The 20,009-nt window shown below is 37.2% G+C and overlaps 2 protein-coding genes across 2 annotated transcripts in view; one reads left to right on the forward strand and one right to left on the reverse strand.

Annotated features, from left to right (window-relative positions):
• LOC115218687 (UDP-N-acetylglucosamine/UDP-glucose/GDP-mannose transporter) overlaps positions 1-20,009 on the reverse strand; it is an 85,860-nt gene that overhangs the window by 60,832 nt on the left and 5,019 nt on the right. The window lies entirely within an intron of this gene.
• LOC115218690 (mpv17-like protein 2) lies at positions 2,180-12,331 on the forward strand. Its single transcript, XM_029788623.2, has 5 exons — positions 2,180-2,467; positions 6,814-6,975; positions 7,213-7,289; positions 8,815-8,943; positions 12,122-12,331. The coding sequence occupies exons 1-5, from the start codon at positions 2,296-2,298 to the stop codon at positions 12,179-12,181; spliced, it is 600 nt and encodes a 199-aa protein (XP_029644483.1). The 5' UTR covers positions 2,180-2,295; the 3' UTR covers positions 12,182-12,331.

The raw sequence follows: 20,009 nt of genomic DNA on the forward strand, positions 1-20,009 counted from the left end.
TACATCAAAATCAAATCAAATCACAATCAAATGGAAATTGTAGTTGTGATCCCCGTGCTGGTGGCATGTAAAAAGCACCATCTGAATGTGGCCAATGCCAGTGCTGCCTCGACTGGTTTCCATACTGGTGGCATGTAAAAAGCGCCAGCCGATCGTGGTTGAAGCCTGGCCCCTGTGTCGGTAGCATGTAAAAAAAGGCATGCACTACAATCTCGGAGTAGTTGGTGTTAGGAAGGGCATCCAGCTGTAGAAACTTTGCCAGATCAGACTGGAGCCAGGCACAGCCTCCTGGCTTCCCAAACCCCAGTCAAACCATCCAACCCATGCCAGCATGGAAAACAGATGTTAAACGATGATGATGATATGAGGTAACCAAAAACAAATGGATAACTTAAAACAAGGCGCAGGAGTGGCTGTGTGGTAAGTAGCTTGCTTACCAACCACATGGTTCCGGGTTCAGTCCCACTGCGTGACATCTTGGGCAAGTGTCTTCTGCTATAGCCTCGGGCCAACCAATGCCTTGTGAGTGGATTTGGTAGATGGAAACTGAAAGAAGCCTGTCGTATATATGTATATATATATATATATATGTATGTTTGTGTGTCTGTGTTTGTCCCCCTAGCATTGCTTGACAACCGATGCTGGTGTGTTTACGTCCCCATCTCTTAGCAGTTCGGCAAAAGAGACCGATAGAATAAGTACTGGGCTTACAAACAATAAGTTCCGGGGTCGATTTGCTCGACTAAAGGCGGTGCTCCAGCATGGCTGCAGTCAAATGGCTGAAACAAGTAAAAGAGAAAAACAAAATCACTACATGTTTCAAAAACATAGCTTAATTCAAATACCAAGGTATTTCGGACCCATGACCAACTGCTTAACTCAGCATACACTGTTAAAGTGACCAGTTAAATTCCCTACATTGTTTAGGAGTGATCTGTTTAGTCAAAGAGAGATGAAAGTGCTTCTAAAGCTACTTTGTCACGACCTATTTGATCCCACTGTATTTTATATATATGTATCTTTGTGACAGTGAGTGTACAAATTATACGTGATGTTATTCACAGTATAGGTTAAATACATTTGTTACTTGGTGGTCAGCAAAGTAAACGACTTTTCAACATTTCTACAAAATAGAGACATAATATAGGTGCAGGAGTGGCTGTGTGGTAAATTAGCTTGCTTAGCAACCACATAGCTCCGGGTTCAGTCCCACTGCGTGGCACCTTGAGCAAGTGTCTTCTACTATAGCCTCAGACCGACCAAAGCCTTGTGAGTGGATTTGGTAGACGGAAACTGAAAGAAGCCTGTCGCATATATGTATATGTTTGTGTGTCTGTGTTTGTCCCCCCAACATCGCTTGACAACAGATGCTGGTGTGTTTACATCCCTGTAACTTAGCTGTTCGGCAAAAGAGACCGATAGAATAAGTACTAGGCTTACAAAGAATAAGTCCTGGGGTCGATTTGCTCGACTAAAGGCGGTGCAGAAAATAGATTCCGTCAACTGCCAGTGGGGTAAGCTAGAGGTAGTAGATAGCTTCCATTATGTAGGTGATCAAGTTAGTAGTGGAGGTGGATGTTCCGAGAGCATAGCTGTGAGAATAAGATAAGGCTGGGCAAAGTTCAGAGATCTCCTACCCCTGCTGGCAACAAAGGGCCTTTCTCTTAGAGTGAAAGGCAGACTGCATGCAAACATCTCTGCTACATGGTAGTGAAACATGGGCTGTGACAGCTGAGGACATGCACAGGCTTGAAAGAAATGTGGAAAATTACTGAAACAAGTAAAAGAGAGTATAATGGATATTTCACAGCAGCTGCATCAGAGAGAGAGAGAGCTTCTATAGATTTATAATTAAAAGAAACTGCAGTTGAATTCAGAGACATTCCACACCAAATGTTTTATAATTGGGGAGATGAAGCTGGGGCAGAAATCAGCTTCAAAAATATTTTGAATTCATTTAGAAAATAAAATTTAGAAAGAAAAAAAAACAGCTAAAGAAAGCAAAACACATGCTTGGTGTTAATTACCTCTACTTGTCCAGTTCAACAGGAATTAATGATTGCCCATCTTCCTCCAGTCCAATTATAGTTAGTGTTAATTACCTGTATTTTCTCCCAGTTTAATGTTAATTATAGGTCCATTTTAATTAGTATAAATTAAGAGTATGTTAGAGTTATGTCCCTTGGGTTGCTAAACGGAACTTGGTGTCAAAGACAAATGTTAAGCGACACGAAGATGTCAGTATCATTCGGAGAACAACAAACTTTGCACAAACTCCAATTCTAGCACGAGATTATGGCTCTGTCCAAGACACGTAACGCTGTAAAGAAGTTGTTTGGTAAATATTTATTGTTGACTAATACGGTCACATGTGGTGGTTTGTTGGCTGTTGGTGATGCTATTACTCAGAAAATCGAACATTTGGGACACGATTCTTCAACTTTTAAATATGATTGGCCTCGGACAGGTAAAGTGATTGAAGTTGAAAATATTTCTTTTACTGCCAGTAATAAGGGAAACTATGTATATATGTAACGACTTAAAGTTTCGAATTCATAATTGTAAAAAAAAATCATTTGTAATTAGAGGGACATTGCTAACGGTCCACGTGTAATTAAAGGTTAAATCAACCTGAAAACCAAACAGTTGGTGCAACATGGTCACTAAAGGATTTTTTTCTCCATTGTCGGTGAAATACAATTTAGATTGCAATGTTGTTATTTTTCTTTTAAAAAATCTTTTTTTATTTAAGAAAATACATAATTTACAAAATTGATAATAACAATGAAAAGAAACAAAAGAATAAATTCACTCTTCGACTTTTTAAAATTTCTATTTTCCTCTAAAAATTTTCGACCACAAACACTCGTGGCAATACCGTCGGTGACCGCGAGGCTGAGAAAATAGAAACAGCCAAGCGCCGTTACGTGATTATCAGCAACACAAATCTAAGGAAATACGTGGTTAATTGTGTGTATGTGCTTGATGTGTTTAATACATGCGCAAGGTTCAGTACACAATGTACATTTAAAGCATGTAATTAATTTTTTTTTTTTTTATTAATTAGAACTGTATCATCCACTAAAACTGGAAACCAAGGACAACGAGGTGAAACTAATGCAGTTAATAATTCTGTGTGCAGAAATTTTTGTTTTCGATGGATGCACGGCTTAAATGGATGAAGTTTTTTGTAAAAATGAAAATAAAAGTAGAATATGAAAAAAAAAAAAAACGATTACGTTTGGTGCCGGTAAATAGAAATAAATTTCGTTGCTAGGGAGAAGATTGAGTTTTTTTTTGTTTTTTTTTTAGGGAAGAATTGTCTGCAGAGAGTTAGGAAAAAGATCAATGGAATGTATTGACGTTGCAGTGAATAAGTTGTTGAATGAAAGACTTCACAGAAATACTCGTTATTTTGGGATGTGGCCCACAATATACATAGACATTTATCTAAATTAAAGTTGTACAAATGACTCGGTTCATAATTTATTGATGTCGCCACTCTGGAATTTGGGACCAATTTTAACCCTACGTTACTCTGTCAAGTGCTTATTCATTCACATTGTTCTGAATTATGTACAAAAGTAATGAACTTTTATACACTGTTTGGGTACAATTAATCCTGCATCACCTCATAGCTTTCAGATTTCGAAGATGCAGTTGTTCATTTTTAGAATGACCAAAGAGCCTTAGAGTTAACCTAGCAAAAATCAAAGTGTTAGTAAGTAGCAAAGTAGACAAATCACAAATCCTTTCAGGTAGATGGCCTTGCTTGATCTGCAAGCTTTGGACACATAAAATGTGCAGCAATATCAGAATAGGGTTAACAGGGAAACTAGCTTTTGTATGTGGAAAATACACAGGTACAATAAACGCTGAAAATGTGCAGAAAATAGATTCCGTCAACTGCCAGTGGGGTAAGCTAGAGGTAGTAGATAGCTTCCATTATGTAGGTGATCAAGTTAGTAGTGGAGGTGGATGTTCCAAGAGCGTAGCTGTGAGAATAAGATAAGGCTGGGCAAAGTTCAGAGATCTCCTACCCCTGCTGGCAACAAAGGGCCTTTCTCTTAGAGTGAAAGGCAGACTGTATGCAAACATCTCTGCTACATGGTAGTGAAACATGGGCTGTGACAGCTGAGGACATGCACAGGCTTGAAAGAAATGAAGCCAGTGTGCTTCACTAGATGTGCAATGTCAGTGTGCATGTTCGACAGAGCATAAACATCTTAAGAGAAAAGTTAGGTATAAAAGGCATCAGATGTGTTGTGGAAGAGAGACGACTGCACTGGTACGGATGAGGACAGCTGTATAAAGAAGTGCCGATCTCTAACTGTGGAGGGAATGTGTGGTAGAAGTAGACCCAGGAAGACCTGGGATGAGGTGGTGAAGTATGATCTTTGAGCCTCAGGGACAATGACTAGTGACTGAGACCATTGGCGATGTGCTGTGCTTGTCATGGTAACTGGCACCCATGTTGGTGGCACGAAAAAAACACCATTTGAGCGTTGGGCCTCATGGAGGCAATGACCAAGAACTTTGGCATTATGTTTTGCTTGAGAAGACCCATCAAGCTGAACAAAATCACAGTCGTGGCAGATACTGGTGTCATGCAAATGGCACCCATGCCAGTGGCTTGTAAAAGCACCCTGGTGTCACACAAATGGCATGTGTGCCGGTGGCATGTAAAAGCACCCACTGCACTCTCGGAGTGGTTGGCATTAGGAAGGGAATCCAGCTGTAGAAAACCATTCCAAATCAGATTGGAGTCTGGTGCAGTCTTCCAGTGAGCCAGCCCAGTCAATCCATCCTACCTATGCCTCCATTAACAAAAGGGACATTAAATGATGATGATTGTGGAGTAGGTGTGAGAGGCCAGACTTAGATGGTTTAAAAATAAAGCAGGTAGAATATTGGGCTGGATATGGTGAGTTTAAATGTTGAAAGGTTAAGCAAAGTAGTTTTGGATTTGGAATTCAAAGTTGCTGCAAAGCTTTTAATTTCACTCAGCATAATTTGTATGAAAATCATTGCAAGAAAATAATGGAATGATAGACATGATGAATCTCTATTTTGATATACTTTTGGCCTTGAATTTTTAAAAAGCATAAGTTATCTGCCTGGCTTATCTCTCTGGAATTATTAAAATTGCTTTTTGCATAATGGAAATTCACACCTGAACAAAGAGATCAGATTATTGGAAGATGGCATAGAATCTTAATTATAAAAGGACATTTTAAAATTGTTTAACTTTTGAATTTAGAAAATGCAGTTTCTGGTTATTATGAAGTCTCTGGACATGGTAAAAGAAATGAACAGATGAACATGTTTAATGCTTCTCTTGAAGAATCAGAAGAGAGGGAATTCTGGAAGAAGGATTGGGTGTTGTTAATAAGGGTGGCACAAGAGCAGTGGCTGCTGTAGTAACTCTACAAATGACAGAAGGAGGATACAGCATGTCTGTGTGATGGAGAATTCTGAAAGCTAACTGGTTACTTAGCAACAAGGTATACATCGGATCAAGTTTGTTCTAATGTGAAAGAAAGAGAGAAATGATTAGGAGTTAGGAGCTGGCTCAGGTGGAAAAAGAAAATTGTGAGAAAACCCTGGAATATAATTAAAGGTGAAAGATGTTTCTTTGAGAAGCAGCTTCTAAATGGAGAAAACAAATAAAGTGAGGCTTGGTGGTCATGAGACATCATCATCATAAGACATTTATTCAATAGCTTGGGTGGTTCTACATAATTCTTTGACATGATTCTGTGAGGTCTGCTGTTCTAGCCCCATCATTTCTTTATTTACTTCAATACATCACAAATTACCACAGCAGCAGATGTTGCTACTCCACTTTGCATTAACTGTACATTTCATGTTATCTTTAATATCCAGTTATATCATCTGAACATACCAGCATTGTGCATCTCCTGTAATTTAACATTACACATCCAGTAACATAATTCATCTTTCTCCAACCTCTACACACACACATTTATGATATATCCTTTTGTCTTTAGCTGTGTATGGTGATATTTCTACTCTAGTTTCAGAAGATTAACTACACAAAGAACTGTGGCTGTGGTGTGTTTGGTTGAGTACTAATGAGCTGCTTAAGCAATAAAGTGTACAAAATTACTCAACTATTCTGTGTTATTCTATGTCATTGATAGACTGAAACACAGAAATGTTTCACCACAAAAAATGTACAGATTAACAATCTTTTGTTTTAATTTCAGTGGAACAACCATTCATTTCTGCTTAATACAGAACTAATGTTTTCTGTCAGAAAAGAGCATCATAATAATTGATGGAGAGTGGTCAGGTGTTGTGTGTGTGAGTGTGCATGCATGAAAGAAACCTGCAGAAATATTAATCTCTTTATTGCCTACAGGGGGCTAAACATAGAGGGGACAAACAAAGACAGACAAAGGATTAAGTCGATTACATTGATCCCTTTGCATAACCGGTACTTATTTAATTGACCCAAAAAGGATGAAAGGTGAAGTCGACTTCAGCAGAATTTGAACTCAGAACATAAAGATAGACGAAATACTGCTAAGCATTTCGCCTGGCATGCTAATGATTCTGCCAGCTCGATTCCTTAACCTGCAGAAATATTAATAAGTTAATTGAAGTAATTTAGTAACTATTTTTATTGGTGTAACCTATTCATTCACACACACAAAACTAAAATGACAGTATATAACCCATTTCATATTAGTTCTGCCCACCTATTTTCCACCCAAATAAAATTAATTTTTGTTTTCACAAACAAGTTCAGTATATTGATCACTTTCCTATTGATTTCCTCTGTTGCAGGTCGAATGTTCACCGTTGGCCTGTTTATGGGTCCAGCCACACATTTTTGGTATACGTTCCTTGATAAAATGTTAGTTGGAACTGCAGGAATAACGGTCTTGAAGAAGATTTGTGCTGATCAGGCAGTGGCAGCGCCGTATTTCTGTACAACATTCTTAGTGGGTCAGTTCTCTCTTCTTGTTTCAACAAATATTTTGAATGTGTTGTCTCTTTGCTTTTTCATATTCAGTTGTCAGGTCCAGTGACTCAGTATAGTGCTACAATGAGACACCCCCCCAACTGTAGTATATACACCTCTACTGTATGTGGCGCTGCTGTAATATACATCATTGTATAAGACAAAAATAAATGATAAAATATGTTGGTACCTTATGTCTACCCTATATTCTCCATGTTTAGGTATGTCGTTATTGGAAGGAAAAGGTTGGAAAGTTGCTGTAGGAGAACTGAAGGAAAAATTCCTCACAATTTATATGGTAAGACCACAACTGTTGGTACCTTTTTGTATTCCATTATTAATTTTGGATTCATTTAATAACTTCTTCATTGGCCAAATAGTGGTGGTGGTGATGGGGGGAGATGCCCCATGGAACATGTGATGCCTTCTTGGACAAAATGTTTTTATATTTGGTTTCTGCAACCTGAGTTCACTTGCAAATAACATTGATGCCAAGTGGCATCAACCTTGCCATTCTGTAGAACAACATTGGTATCAATGACAGGGGCAGGAAAGGAGACATGTTGCCTGGTTGACTTTTAAGACTTGTTGTTATCTGCACCATGGAGGGAAACAGCCTGGATAGGATCTATAAGGAACCCTAATAGAATCCACCAATTCATGGCATCACAGATTCTCAATATTTTATGATTTATTCATTATTTTTCAAGTAAACGATTTTGGACCAAAATTGTGGTATATTGGTTGATAACTACTTACTATGGCTACCAGCTGGTTAGTAGTTAAAGAGCCAAAAGACCTTTAAAGGCCTTGTACATATGTTAAAGACGGTGATAGCATATGGACATATGTCTAATGACTATTTTAAGAATTATTGCCATCATCCACTTCAACAACAAGCAACAGAGTTTGATAGAACAATGTGTAAAAATAATTCAGTTTTTGGTTTTTTTACCTTCATAATTTTCAGTTCAAACCCTATTGAAATTATTACCTTTACTTCTCATCTCCCGGGGTCATTAAAGATACAAACCATCTTCTGTCAGAGACCAAGATTATTTCATTTCTTACAGCATTATTTCACTGCACCATTGAGTGCAGCTGTGAACACCATGCATATACAGAGGAGTGTTTTCCTCATGTAGTGATGGCTCTCCATGGTGTGTATGTGTGCAATGTCCTGTGTTGCTTCCGTATGTGGTGAATGTATCTGTAAGTCCTGGTGCTTCGGTTATGCCTTTCTCTGCATCATCTGTAACCATTCCCAAGACTCTTAGAGAGATTATTTCTCTTTTCAAACCCCACTTTCTGGTCTGGATTTCCAGACTTATTATTATTATATCATCATTAAGGCTGCAAGCTGGCGGAATCGTTAGCATGCTGGGCACAATGCTTAGTGGCATTTTGTCCGTCTTCACATTCTAAGTTCAAATTCTGAGATCAACTTTTCCTTTCAAGGTTAATGAATTAAGCACCATTGAAATACTGGGGTCAATGTAATCAACTAGTCCCCTCCCCCAAATTTCAGACCTTGTGCCTTTGGTAGAAAGGATTATTATTATCATTAAGATGGTGAGTTGGCAGAATCGTTCGCATGCTGGGAAAAATGCTTAGTGGCATTTCATTCGTCTTTATGTTCTAAGTTCAAATTCTGCTGAGGTCGACTTTGCTTTACATCCTTTTGCGGTTGATAAATTAAGTATCAGTCAAGTCCCCAGGTCAATGTCATCAACTATCCCCCTCCCCACAAATTCCAGGCCTTGTGCCTATAGTAGAAAAGATTATTGTTATTATTATTGACATAACTTTTTCTCTTGTTTTAGATGGATTGGTTAATTTGGCCCCCATCACAGTTCATCAACTTCTACTTCCTGCCCACCAGGTTCCGTGTGGTTTATGTCTGTTTTATTACACTCATATGGGATGCCCTTTTGTCGTACATTAAACATAAGGTAAGACACAGCCATTGCCTGCCCCTACAAGTATTTTTTTACACTACATTCCCTCTTTTACTTTCTCACACACATTATATATATATATATATATATACACACACACACACAGAGTGCAATGTTTTTAATTTCGTGCATGCACATTGTTTGTTTTTGATTTTGTCGACTACACAGTATAGTAGGGTCAGTTGGGCATCCTCTGTATTTGAAAAACAGCATCATGACGCAATTCACTCTGCCAGAAATTTGGAAGCAACATGCTGTACTGCTTAGCATTCACACCGGAAGCTCCAATACAAGCAGATGGTGAACACATAGAACAACTGTTGGCTTGTTGTATCCTCAAAACATGTACAGAGAGCGATAAAAATCAAACATCCAGTCAACATCATGGTGTTTGGAGTGATCACTAGTGATGGAGATGTTATGCATCCATTCATCTTCCCTGGGTCAAAAGGGTGGCTGCTGAAAGACTCTATGTCTGGCAGCAGGACTCTGCACCATGCCATACAAGCAGGAGGACCCATTCATGGCTGTCAGACAATTTCTGTGACCACATCACCCCTAACTCCCCAAACTGCAACCCCCTTGATTATTATGTGTGGGGCACAGTTGAGCGAGAGGCCAACAAAACTCCTTGTAACACCAAAGATGAACTGAAGGCAAAGATTATGGCAACATTCACTGATTAAAGCAAGGTGATCATCCAGAAGAGTTGCAGGAGATTCCGAAGTCTTCTGGAGGCCGTGATTGAAGCCAACGGCGATTTTATTGAATAAATTTACTTTGGTATTTCAAGATATTTTTATGTAATTTTGGTAAATATATCTGTTAAAAATGAGATGTCAGTGTAATTTTCATTTTTGCATAATTTAGGCAACAATATATTCACTGTGCCCTGTATATATACACAAGGGGATGCTGAAAAGTTGCTGGCTTTGGGTAAAAGAAAATAGAGGGGGATCAGTTAATTATGATTTTATTCAACATATTCTCTTCTCAGATTTACACAATGCAGCAGTCCATCAATTTTTCTAAGCCCTGTAAAAGGGCTCAGAAGGTTGGGCCTCCAACCAGACTTTTCATGATACCCTTGAAACCAAGAACTTTTCAACACCCCCTCCTATACACCCTTTATTGCCAACTGAGGGGGAATAGCTTTTGCTGAGGAGGTCTAATAACACTGTAATAAGTCTTGTTTACATTCACCCATTGGTTTTATAAATATGATCTAAAGTTATTTCCCTTTTTGCAAACATTCTTGGAGGGAGTTTCTACAAATTGCTTAGATAATTTCTATTTATCAGTTTTTTCCATTCACCACCCTGCAGTACTTATATTTAGAATGGTCTTTTAAGTGATTTCTTCACAACTATATTGTTTGCCAAGATCAATAAGATAAAGTACCAGTTGCATACTTACCGGGGTCAATCTAACTAACTGAAACCCTTTCCTATGTTAAGGCCCTGTGTCTAATTATAAAGATTCCTTAAACATTTAACAATGTTCTGAAAATAAAGTTTGCAGTATTTGTAGAAGAATTGGCTATTTCCCCCCAGTTCTTTATTTCATTGACTGGTTAAATTTTGTATTCCAGTAGAAGTATTTAACTGCTATCTGGAAGTATTCAATATGATTCCAAGTACATGTTTGATCCATTCATGATCTTCTTGTGTTCCTAATTATAAAATGCTAGTTCTATAAATTCTATCAGTATTCCTGCAATTATTCTTGTTTGGAAATATTGTTTGATGTTTCGGAAACAAGTTACCTTCATATGGTTCTGTATTCAGTCCCTCTGCACAGCACCTTGGGCAAGAGTCTTGTACATTAGATTCAAGTTGACCAATGCCTTTTGAAGAGAAAAGCATGATTTATGTCCTGCAGATATATTAGAAGGGTCATCACAAACCAAGTCAGTTCTTATTCAGAATTGCCCTCTTTGATGAATCAGTGGACAAAATTCAGACATTTCAAGACTTGGCATGATTGCCATGGTTGGATGCCCTTCCTATCTCCAACCAATGCACTTTGGATTGGATGAATTGTTGTATGTATGTCTGCCTACCCTTTTCTTTCTCTCTCTCTACACACATAGCTAACTGGTATTTGTTCCAGTTCTCTGCTCTAAGTCCAAAGCCAACTTTGCCTTTCATATTTTCAAGAAATAAAGAACCAAACCAGGACAGTGGAATTGGTAGAGCACCAGACAGAGATACCTTCTGGTATTTGTGTCCAGCACTTTGTGTTTTGAGTTGTTAATTAGTGTATGTCATCCATTGCCTGGTCCTTGGGGACTGTTGCAGACATCCAAGCCAGCTCCCTGGTTCAAGGATAGCCTCCTCCCCACTTTTGGGAATCAATGGCACTTAGTTTCCGTCTTTGTTGAAATGGTGAAAACAAAAGATAACCCATCAATGAGCAAAAACCAACAAACCGATGCCCCTAGTAATACCTAGTGGTACTGATTCTGCCTGAGTCGCTTAAATAAAATCAACTAGTTTTATCAGCATTTGTTAAACGTCACACTTGATGTGTTCCGAAAAATATAATTTTAGCTCATTTGACCAATTTTGACATTTGTTTCAGGAATGTTCCACTTGTCTTTCTATAAATGGAACTCAGTCTGTTATGCCTGGCACAGATGTTGGCACACTGGGTTCACAACCAGGGTCCAGATGACCCTTTGCGGCTTCTGTATAAGATTTTGGTGTTAAAAGTTATGTGCTATGAATTGCTTGTATTTCTGCAATGTATACAAGATTGGAGCCTGGTGTGGCCTACTGGCTTGCCAGTCCCCCAGTCAAACTATCCAACTCATGCCAGCATGGAAAACACGTTAAACGATGATGATGATACAAAATATTTTAACAATTTTTAAAAATACAATTCCTAATAATATTTAATTATAAAAATACAAAAGGATTTTTTTTTTATCCACTGAATGGCTGTCGAGGTCCAGAACCATCATGTTAGAATAATGTCTATGTACCAGTGTCACAGGTAAGGTAGTGGAATAGCGTGTGTTTATGTGTGTGTACATAAAATAGATATGCTTTGGTCCAACCTTTTTGCTCTGTTGATCTTAAAAGATGGAAATTTAATGAAATATGAAAAAAGAAAATCCAGAATTGATTTTTTTTTGTTTTGTTTATAAAAGCCTTATTTTCTTTTATAGGACAAATCACATCAAAAAGAGGATGCCTTGAAGGAAAAAGATGTGATGAAAATGTCTTGAAGTCTGGTGCAAGATTTATAACAAAAAAATATATAATTCCTTGAATCTTAATATTTTGATGAAATCCCTAAATTTCTCTGCAGGGGGTGGGGTCAGTTCTGCCTGAAACCTGTAATACTCATATTTTATTAAAACAACTTTTAAATGGTTTTTTTTTTTTTAACATTCTTATAACTCTTATGCTTTTATAATCCCACAACTCAAACTACGACCCACGACTCACCAGTATGAAATATTTGTTCATTTAACCTATTTCAAAAAGTAAAATGTCAAAAAAATAAAACGTTTTTTTTTTAAAATTTAGTTCAGTATTTATTGATAAAACAAAAACCAAATTTTTAGCAGCTTTTGATAAATCAGAAGAAACACAGTCATAGACAATCTTGCAAACAAACTGTAATAAAAACAGTGGCAGCTCATCTCTAATTGGTTGCTAACGATAACGACGTACAATATAGAAACCGAGTGTTTTTATCATCATCATCATTTTAAAGTTCCATTTACTTCCATGTTGGCATGGGTCGGATGAATCAACTTAGGCTGAGTTACTCCTTATTTGGAGCAACAACCCTCGTGTGTGTGTTATTTCGCTTTTGAAATTCAACCTTGTTTCTTGAGATCAACCTCCACCATTTCTTCCCAAGTCTTTCTAAACATACTTTCAGTATGTCTTTTGGATTTAGTTGAGAGATGTAAGATAACGGTAGAGACGTTCAGATGCATTTTGGGTTTGATATAAAAATTTAAAGAAAGAAGAGGGAAGACAGAAGAAAAAAGTGGAAAAGAAAAAAGAATTTTGTTTGAAAAACGTTTCCATGAGAGAAGCTAATAATAACAACGTGAATGTTGACGTCTAAACGGTGACAGAGAATGCAGCATAACACTTGTGTCATCTGATTGTCATTAAAATGTCGGGAGGACACACTACTCATGGCTACCACTTAAAATTTGTGTTATTTCAAACTCGTGTGTCTAATTGTTTCAAACTGGAGGAGAAGTCATTGACACGTAATATCAATTGTTATTTGGTTTATATATTTTAATTTGAGTAAGAACAGAGCTATATCTACAAGACTGGGTGTCTGTTGGTTGAATTAGTACTGGTCGACATCTTTAAGGAAAGTGCAGGGGATAAGGGTTTTGTTGAAATGTTCTAGTTTTGGCCCAAATACTAATATTTGCTGCAAGATCAGTCTTTAATTATATTCACATCTGAAATGTTTTATAGGAATATTAAATCTACGCCAGTATATCACCGGTACTTTGGTTTACTGACCTTAGATGAAAGGCAATGTTCGCCTGGGTCTGTTCACATCCAAAAGACTACAGAAATTTTTCACTGACCCCAGAAAGATGAAAGACTAATGTTAACACCAGCACAAACTGAACTCTGAATGTAAAAGGTTCAGGTGAACGGTAAAGAACCAAAACATTAAATTCCTCATTCCTCTAGCAACTGAATCCATCAGTCCCCCATAACATTAGAATCTGTCATCTATGTTAAAGTTGGACAATACAGTGTATACATTTGTATACATACATATGTGTGTGTGTATATATCACAGTAGCAAAGACACCACATGCACACACTCCATTTTAGGTTTAGAATATATAACTTGCATCTTTGAGATTGTCTTCAAATAAAAACAAAGCACCAGTTGAACACTCTAACTGACTTACCCCTCCCCTAAAAATGCTGACCTTGTGCCAAAATTAGGAACCAATATGATTTATAAACTGGAATAAAGAGATCAGGGTTGCAGCTAACTAATAGACAAATGAGAGTATAAACTGTTATTAAATATGTTATATATATGGAAGGCGTGTATATATATATAATTTCAATAATCAGAAAACGGAGAAAACTTTTGATCAACAACCAAACAAATTGGACCACATCTATAGATTATTTTTTAATACAAAACATGACATAACATTTCTTATGTCCTCGAGATGAGGCCCTGTTCTTTCCTATTCTCTCTTCCCTTCGTTTATTTTATTTTACGCATTTGTATTCACTCTGGTGAAGCTCCATGTACTAGATCGAATCTGTTATGAAAATGATGAATATTATTTTCAAAACTCTTCCGTAAGCACCGACTAATATCAGAAGCAGAAGCAGCTGTAAGAAAGGTTGTCATATTTTGTATTAAAAATTAATCTACAGATTTGGTCCAATTTGTTTGTTGATCAAAAGATTTCTCCATTTTCTGATTATTTAAATTTGATTACTGATAAACTGTTGTCTATTCTGTTGTTACCTGTACTCTACAAGCATAGTTTGCCCGTTTTCCATGCCCAGGGATAGCACAGGTAACTGATACCAGTAGCAAATATGGAGATTCTTATCCCTTAGTCGGTTACTACAACCGCTAACTCAGCTTACCTATATATATATTCTTTTATTCGTTTCAGTCATTTGACTGTGGCCATGCTGGAGCACCGCCTTTAGTCGAACAAATTGACTCCAGGACTTATTCTTTGTAAGCCTAGTACTTATTCTATCAGTCTCTTTTGCTGAACCACTAAGTTACGGGGACATAAACACACCAGTACTGGTTGTCAAGTGATGTTGGGGGGACAAACACAGACACACACATATATATATATACATACATACGACGAGCTTCTTTCAGTTTTCGTCTACCAAATCCACTCAAGGCTTTGGTTGGCTTGAGGCTATAATAAAAGACAATTGCCCACAGTGCCAGGCAGTGGGACTGAACCTGGAACCATGTGGTTGGTAAGTAAGCTACTTACCACACAGCCACCCATGAGACCATATCATCACAGGTGTGTGAGTATGTTTGTAATATCAGATGTTGTTTAAGTGATTTGCATTTAATTTCACTCCTAATGGCATCAACATGTATTTTGTTACAACACATTTATATTGATTGTGCTGTGACATAACTAAACCAAACTAATCGTTTGCCTTCGTGCAAATGTGTGTGTGTGTGTGTGTGTAAACATGAATACAAATGTCAATGTATTCAACTACCATGTTGTTTAACCCCAGTGACCCTTAGTTGAGTAAACCTATGATAAAAGTATTCCAACTATGACCACCTTATTTACAATGGATCCAGATTGTGTTCTTCCATTTTCGAAGATAGTAAGGTGTGGTTTTAGAAAATTTACCTACTTTTCAAGCACATCAAGTGACTGCCTCTTTTAATTTAGCATGTATAAATAATAATAATAATTGACTACATTGACCCCAGTGCTCAACTGGTACCTAATTTATTGACCCTGAAAGGATGACAGGCAAAGTTGACCTCAGAAAGTAAAGACGGCGGGCATGCTGCTAACCATTTTGCCTGGAATGCTAAAATGATGGTAATACTTTGAAATTTGGGTTGAAAGCCAGTAAATTTTAGGAGAATGTCTTTAGTCCATTACGTCAAAGTACCCAACTGGGGTTGATGGAAGTGTACTTTATTTAATTGATCCAGGACTTTATTTTATTGACCCTGAAAGGATAAAAGGCAAGGTTGGTTTTGGTGAGATTTGAACTCAGAACACAGAGAGCCAGAAGATATGTTGCTAAGCATTTTGTCTGAGATGCTAACTATTCTGCCAGCTCACAGCCATTAATAACGATAAAATTAGTGGCTCAGGCTGTCATGCATCTGTACTAACAACCCACACAGTTTAATTTTGATTCCTACACACAGACTGACTGACACACAAACACATCTGCATGTATATATAAATAAATATATGTGTGTGTGAGTGCATCTCTCTCTCAACACATATATCATTATTGTTTTCATTTTCTGCTTATCCCCTACTGATATGAAAGCTGGTTTGGTTTTCTCGAGCGATGTTTTATGGTTGAATTCCTGTTTTGTCACCTCTTCCTGACGTACTTTAAATCCAGGCTATACAATTAGATGTCAATTTACTCCTACCTACATTTGCACATATGTATGTATATCGGTATAAACCTATTTTTACATGGTGTATCATGGCAATACAGTTTCTGTTAATTTTATTACTTTCTGCCTACCCTGTAATAATTAAAAGTACCTTGACCATGGTCACACTACAGGTAACAGTGTGTGGACAAACGACAATTTTTTCAAGTTTGATCTCTTGTTTGTCAAGTTGGGTTTCCCTTCCACATAGTTTCTCACATTTCAAATTCAATCCAATATATATCACAGGTATCCCTAACACTCCTGTACTGGCTATAAGTACCCTCAATAATTCCACATATATTACAGGTATTCCTAATTCACAATACAATAACAAGAAGGATATCCAGTTGTAAAAACAAGCAAATGACGAAGCTAGTTTCTAAGTAGTCGCTTGTCCTGTCAGAAACAGCAGCCAAGTCTCTGTCTACTAAGTATTAAGACGAAGGACACATTAGTTGATGTTAGTTTAGAAAAGAAGGCAAGATAATCATGGCCATGGCCCTTCTGATCAATGCCAGCTCCTCCAGTGCTGACAGGGCAATGGATTTTCTAGGGTTCTTTAGAATATAATGCATTTTTTTCAGCTGTTTGCATCAATTTCATTGTTTTGGGGTTAATAAATAGGTTCCCAGTCTAATAGGGGGTGGGGGTGGATGGGTGGAATTATCATGGCATGGGATTAAATGTTTAGTGGAGTTAATCTAGTTTAATGTCTCCTCTGATCCCTTGGTAGAATTCACTCTGTTCCTAACATTTGAATGAAATCTCTGGTCCCTTCCTGGCATTGGAAACTCCTGAAAATACGTAGGGATCATAGGACGTTGCCCTTTCCTGCCAATTTGTACTTAACAACAACTTCTGCATTGATAAATTATTCCACCTCTGCACAAATGGAGAATGACAGAAAAGGAAGAAAAACAAAGAAAAGGAAGGAAATGAAGAAATCCAGCAGAAAATGATTAAAGTCTGTTGTAACGATAAGGTAATACTTTGTGAAATATTATCCGCAGTCAAAGAAAAGGTCAGCATGTATCCGGGGGGGGGGGGGGCCATTATTCAACGGACAAAAGAAAGCTTTCTTTGGAGCAGAAGTTTTTGTCACCATGGTAACATAGCAACTCCTAGTTTTAGTAATTGTATTTGTTGGTGGTTTTTAACTAAGAATGAAAAAGACAGAGAGAGAGAAGTCGATTGAACTACAAGTCAACAGTGACTGAATAAACCTTAGTACCATGATCATTCCAACCATGGCCATCCTTGTCTTTTCTCTATGCATAGAGAAGCCAGGACTATATCAACATGTACTTTAATAAAAAAGTGATAGGTTGTGATTTGAAAGGAATTTAGCTGCTATTTCTAGCATGCTAGGTAACTACAAAGAGGTTCCCTTATTGTTATTTGTGTGTGTGTGCAAAATTAATTTCCAAGAAACTGCGAACTCCCCAGAAACTAACGAGTGAGATTTTCTGCCAAGTCAGATCTGAACATATTTTCATTAGTCATAAAACATAATTGTTTATCTTTTAAATCAGTTTCTTGTATAAACACACACACACACACGTTATCACAGCAACAACGGGAGATATTGCCGCTGCTGTTGTTGTTGTTGCTGTAGTTGTTGGGTGGGGAGAAGAGTGGAATTATCAGTCACTTATCATGAAAAATATTTTTGAAGACCCACTTCAAAGATACAAGAGAAGACATTAAGTAGGAAGACATGCAAGATAAGAGGCCGTCCAGGTTGGATTAGAAAGCAAGGAGAGAGAGAGAAGTTAAAAAGTAGTTACATAACGAAGGTGGTTTTATGCTGTAATTGCACAGCAAATCTGTTGTGTTATCTACTTCGAATGATTAGGAAACAAGAAATGACAGCATTTGTCACTAAATGAACTGAAGATATTTATACTATAATGGAGAATGTGGCTTATTGATTAGTGGCAATTACATAACTTTTACCAAAACAAAAAGAAAGAGCAATTAAAGTCTCCACTATGTAGAAAATTCTTAAAAATTCCAATTTTAATATATTTTTTTTTTATCAAACTGTAGTTTTAAAGTTTTTTCAACCAAACAATTTTAATTCTCTGCAAGTCTTATATTGTGAGATAACCTTCATCTCCCTTTCCATCTTTTCTTTGTTTATTTTTGATAGTTCATTCCTTTGCTATAACTTCCACTTTTCATGTTATTGTAATTCATATGATGAATGGTAATAAAAAATTATTTCCCATTTCTGTACAATTATACTAATATGTATAAAAATATATATTGATAGAAAAGAAATAAGTTATGCAACCACATGTGTTAGAAACAACAGTAAGTTTTTCAATATGGTTTTTCCAGTAATTCCTGAAACATCCTAATAACTCTCAGAAAGACTGCCCACTGGGTGGTTTTCTACTGGAGATGTAAATGATTAAAAACTCAGTGGATACACAGCATTAGTCAAATAAACACATCATCAATTTAATGCCTACAATTCCATGCTTGCCTGGGGCAGATTTCCAATGGCTGGATGCCCTTTCTGTCACCAACCTTCACCTGTTTCCAGATAAGGTAATATTCCTCTGCCCTTATGGTCAGCCATATCTTTATGGATGACTGGAAAAAGAACACTGTTTGCATGATGGTGATGCTCGTTTGGATGCCACCAAATATCAAGACACGGACCGATGCCCCCACCCCATGTATATCAAGACATGGGTCCACGCCCCCACCCTATGTATACATGACAGGCTACTTTTAGATTCTGCCTACCAAGTTCACTCACATGGTTATGGTCAGCACTAAGTCAAATAAACACATATAGATGGTAGTAAATACACACACAATGAAATCTTTCGGTTTCCATTTACCAAATCTGTTCTTGTGGCTTTGGCCAACCTGAAGATGCAACAGAAGATCTTTGCCCAAAGTGCCACTACACAGTGAGATTTAACTTGAAACCATTTGATTGAGAAGCTTGACCATGGCTGAGCCTTTCCATATTATGGTCAGTCTAGAAAATGTCTTTGATCCGATTCCCTTGGAGAGGCTGTTGAGGATGTGTTGAGATGCTTTTAAGAAAACTTAATTTCTTTGATTCTGTTTTTCAAGAAACACTTTCATTTTTTTTTCTTGAATTTTTCAAATTGTAAAGGTAATTTATGGACACCCTGTTTATATCTATACATATATGTACTTATGTATGTGTGTGTGTCTTTGTAGCTGTGTTTGACCTCCCCACTGCTTGACAATCAGTGTTGGTTTGTTTACATTCCCATAACTTAGCAGTTCGGCAAAAAAGACTGATAGAATAAGTACCAAGTTTTCAAAAAATAAGTATTGGAATCGATTTCCACTAAACTGTTCAAGGGGGTGCCCCAGCATGGCCATAGTCCAATGACAAAAACAAGTAAAAAATAAAAGATAAAAAGTGGTCTAAAGAGGCAACATTGAAACTGGAACCATTCTTAACCTCACAACCCCATATGGGGACCTAATTAAACAAAAGAATCTTCAAACAATTGTCATAAATCGTTAATTCTTCTAATTTTTGAAATAACATGAAGACTTGTTTCAAGTAGAAAACAAGTTAGAAGATCAAAAGAAAAAAAAAAACCAAGAGTGTGGGTGTGCGTGTGTGCAAACAGCTTTCTCAAACATGAACAACATGCTTATGCTCAGATTTAATCTTTTATGTTTATAGAAAGTCCTGAAGTAAAGAGGATTAAAGGTGAACATGGTTGGCAGATAAGGATGATGGTGCCCTTGCTTTTAATGATTCTGCAAAGAAAGAGGCTTGGAGATGTCATTATGAAAGACTGCTGAATGTGAAGAATGAACGGGAGGAGGAGAGTCTGCCAAATGCTGACCCGACTGGGAGACCAGCTATCTGAATTGACAGTAGCTTAGTAGATAAAGCA

The sequence above is a fragment of the Octopus sinensis genome, linkage group LG13, assembly GCF_006345805.1.
Source record: "Octopus sinensis linkage group LG13, ASM634580v1, whole genome shotgun sequence".
Taxonomy (NCBI): domain Eukaryota; kingdom Metazoa; phylum Mollusca; class Cephalopoda; order Octopoda; family Octopodidae; genus Octopus; species Octopus sinensis.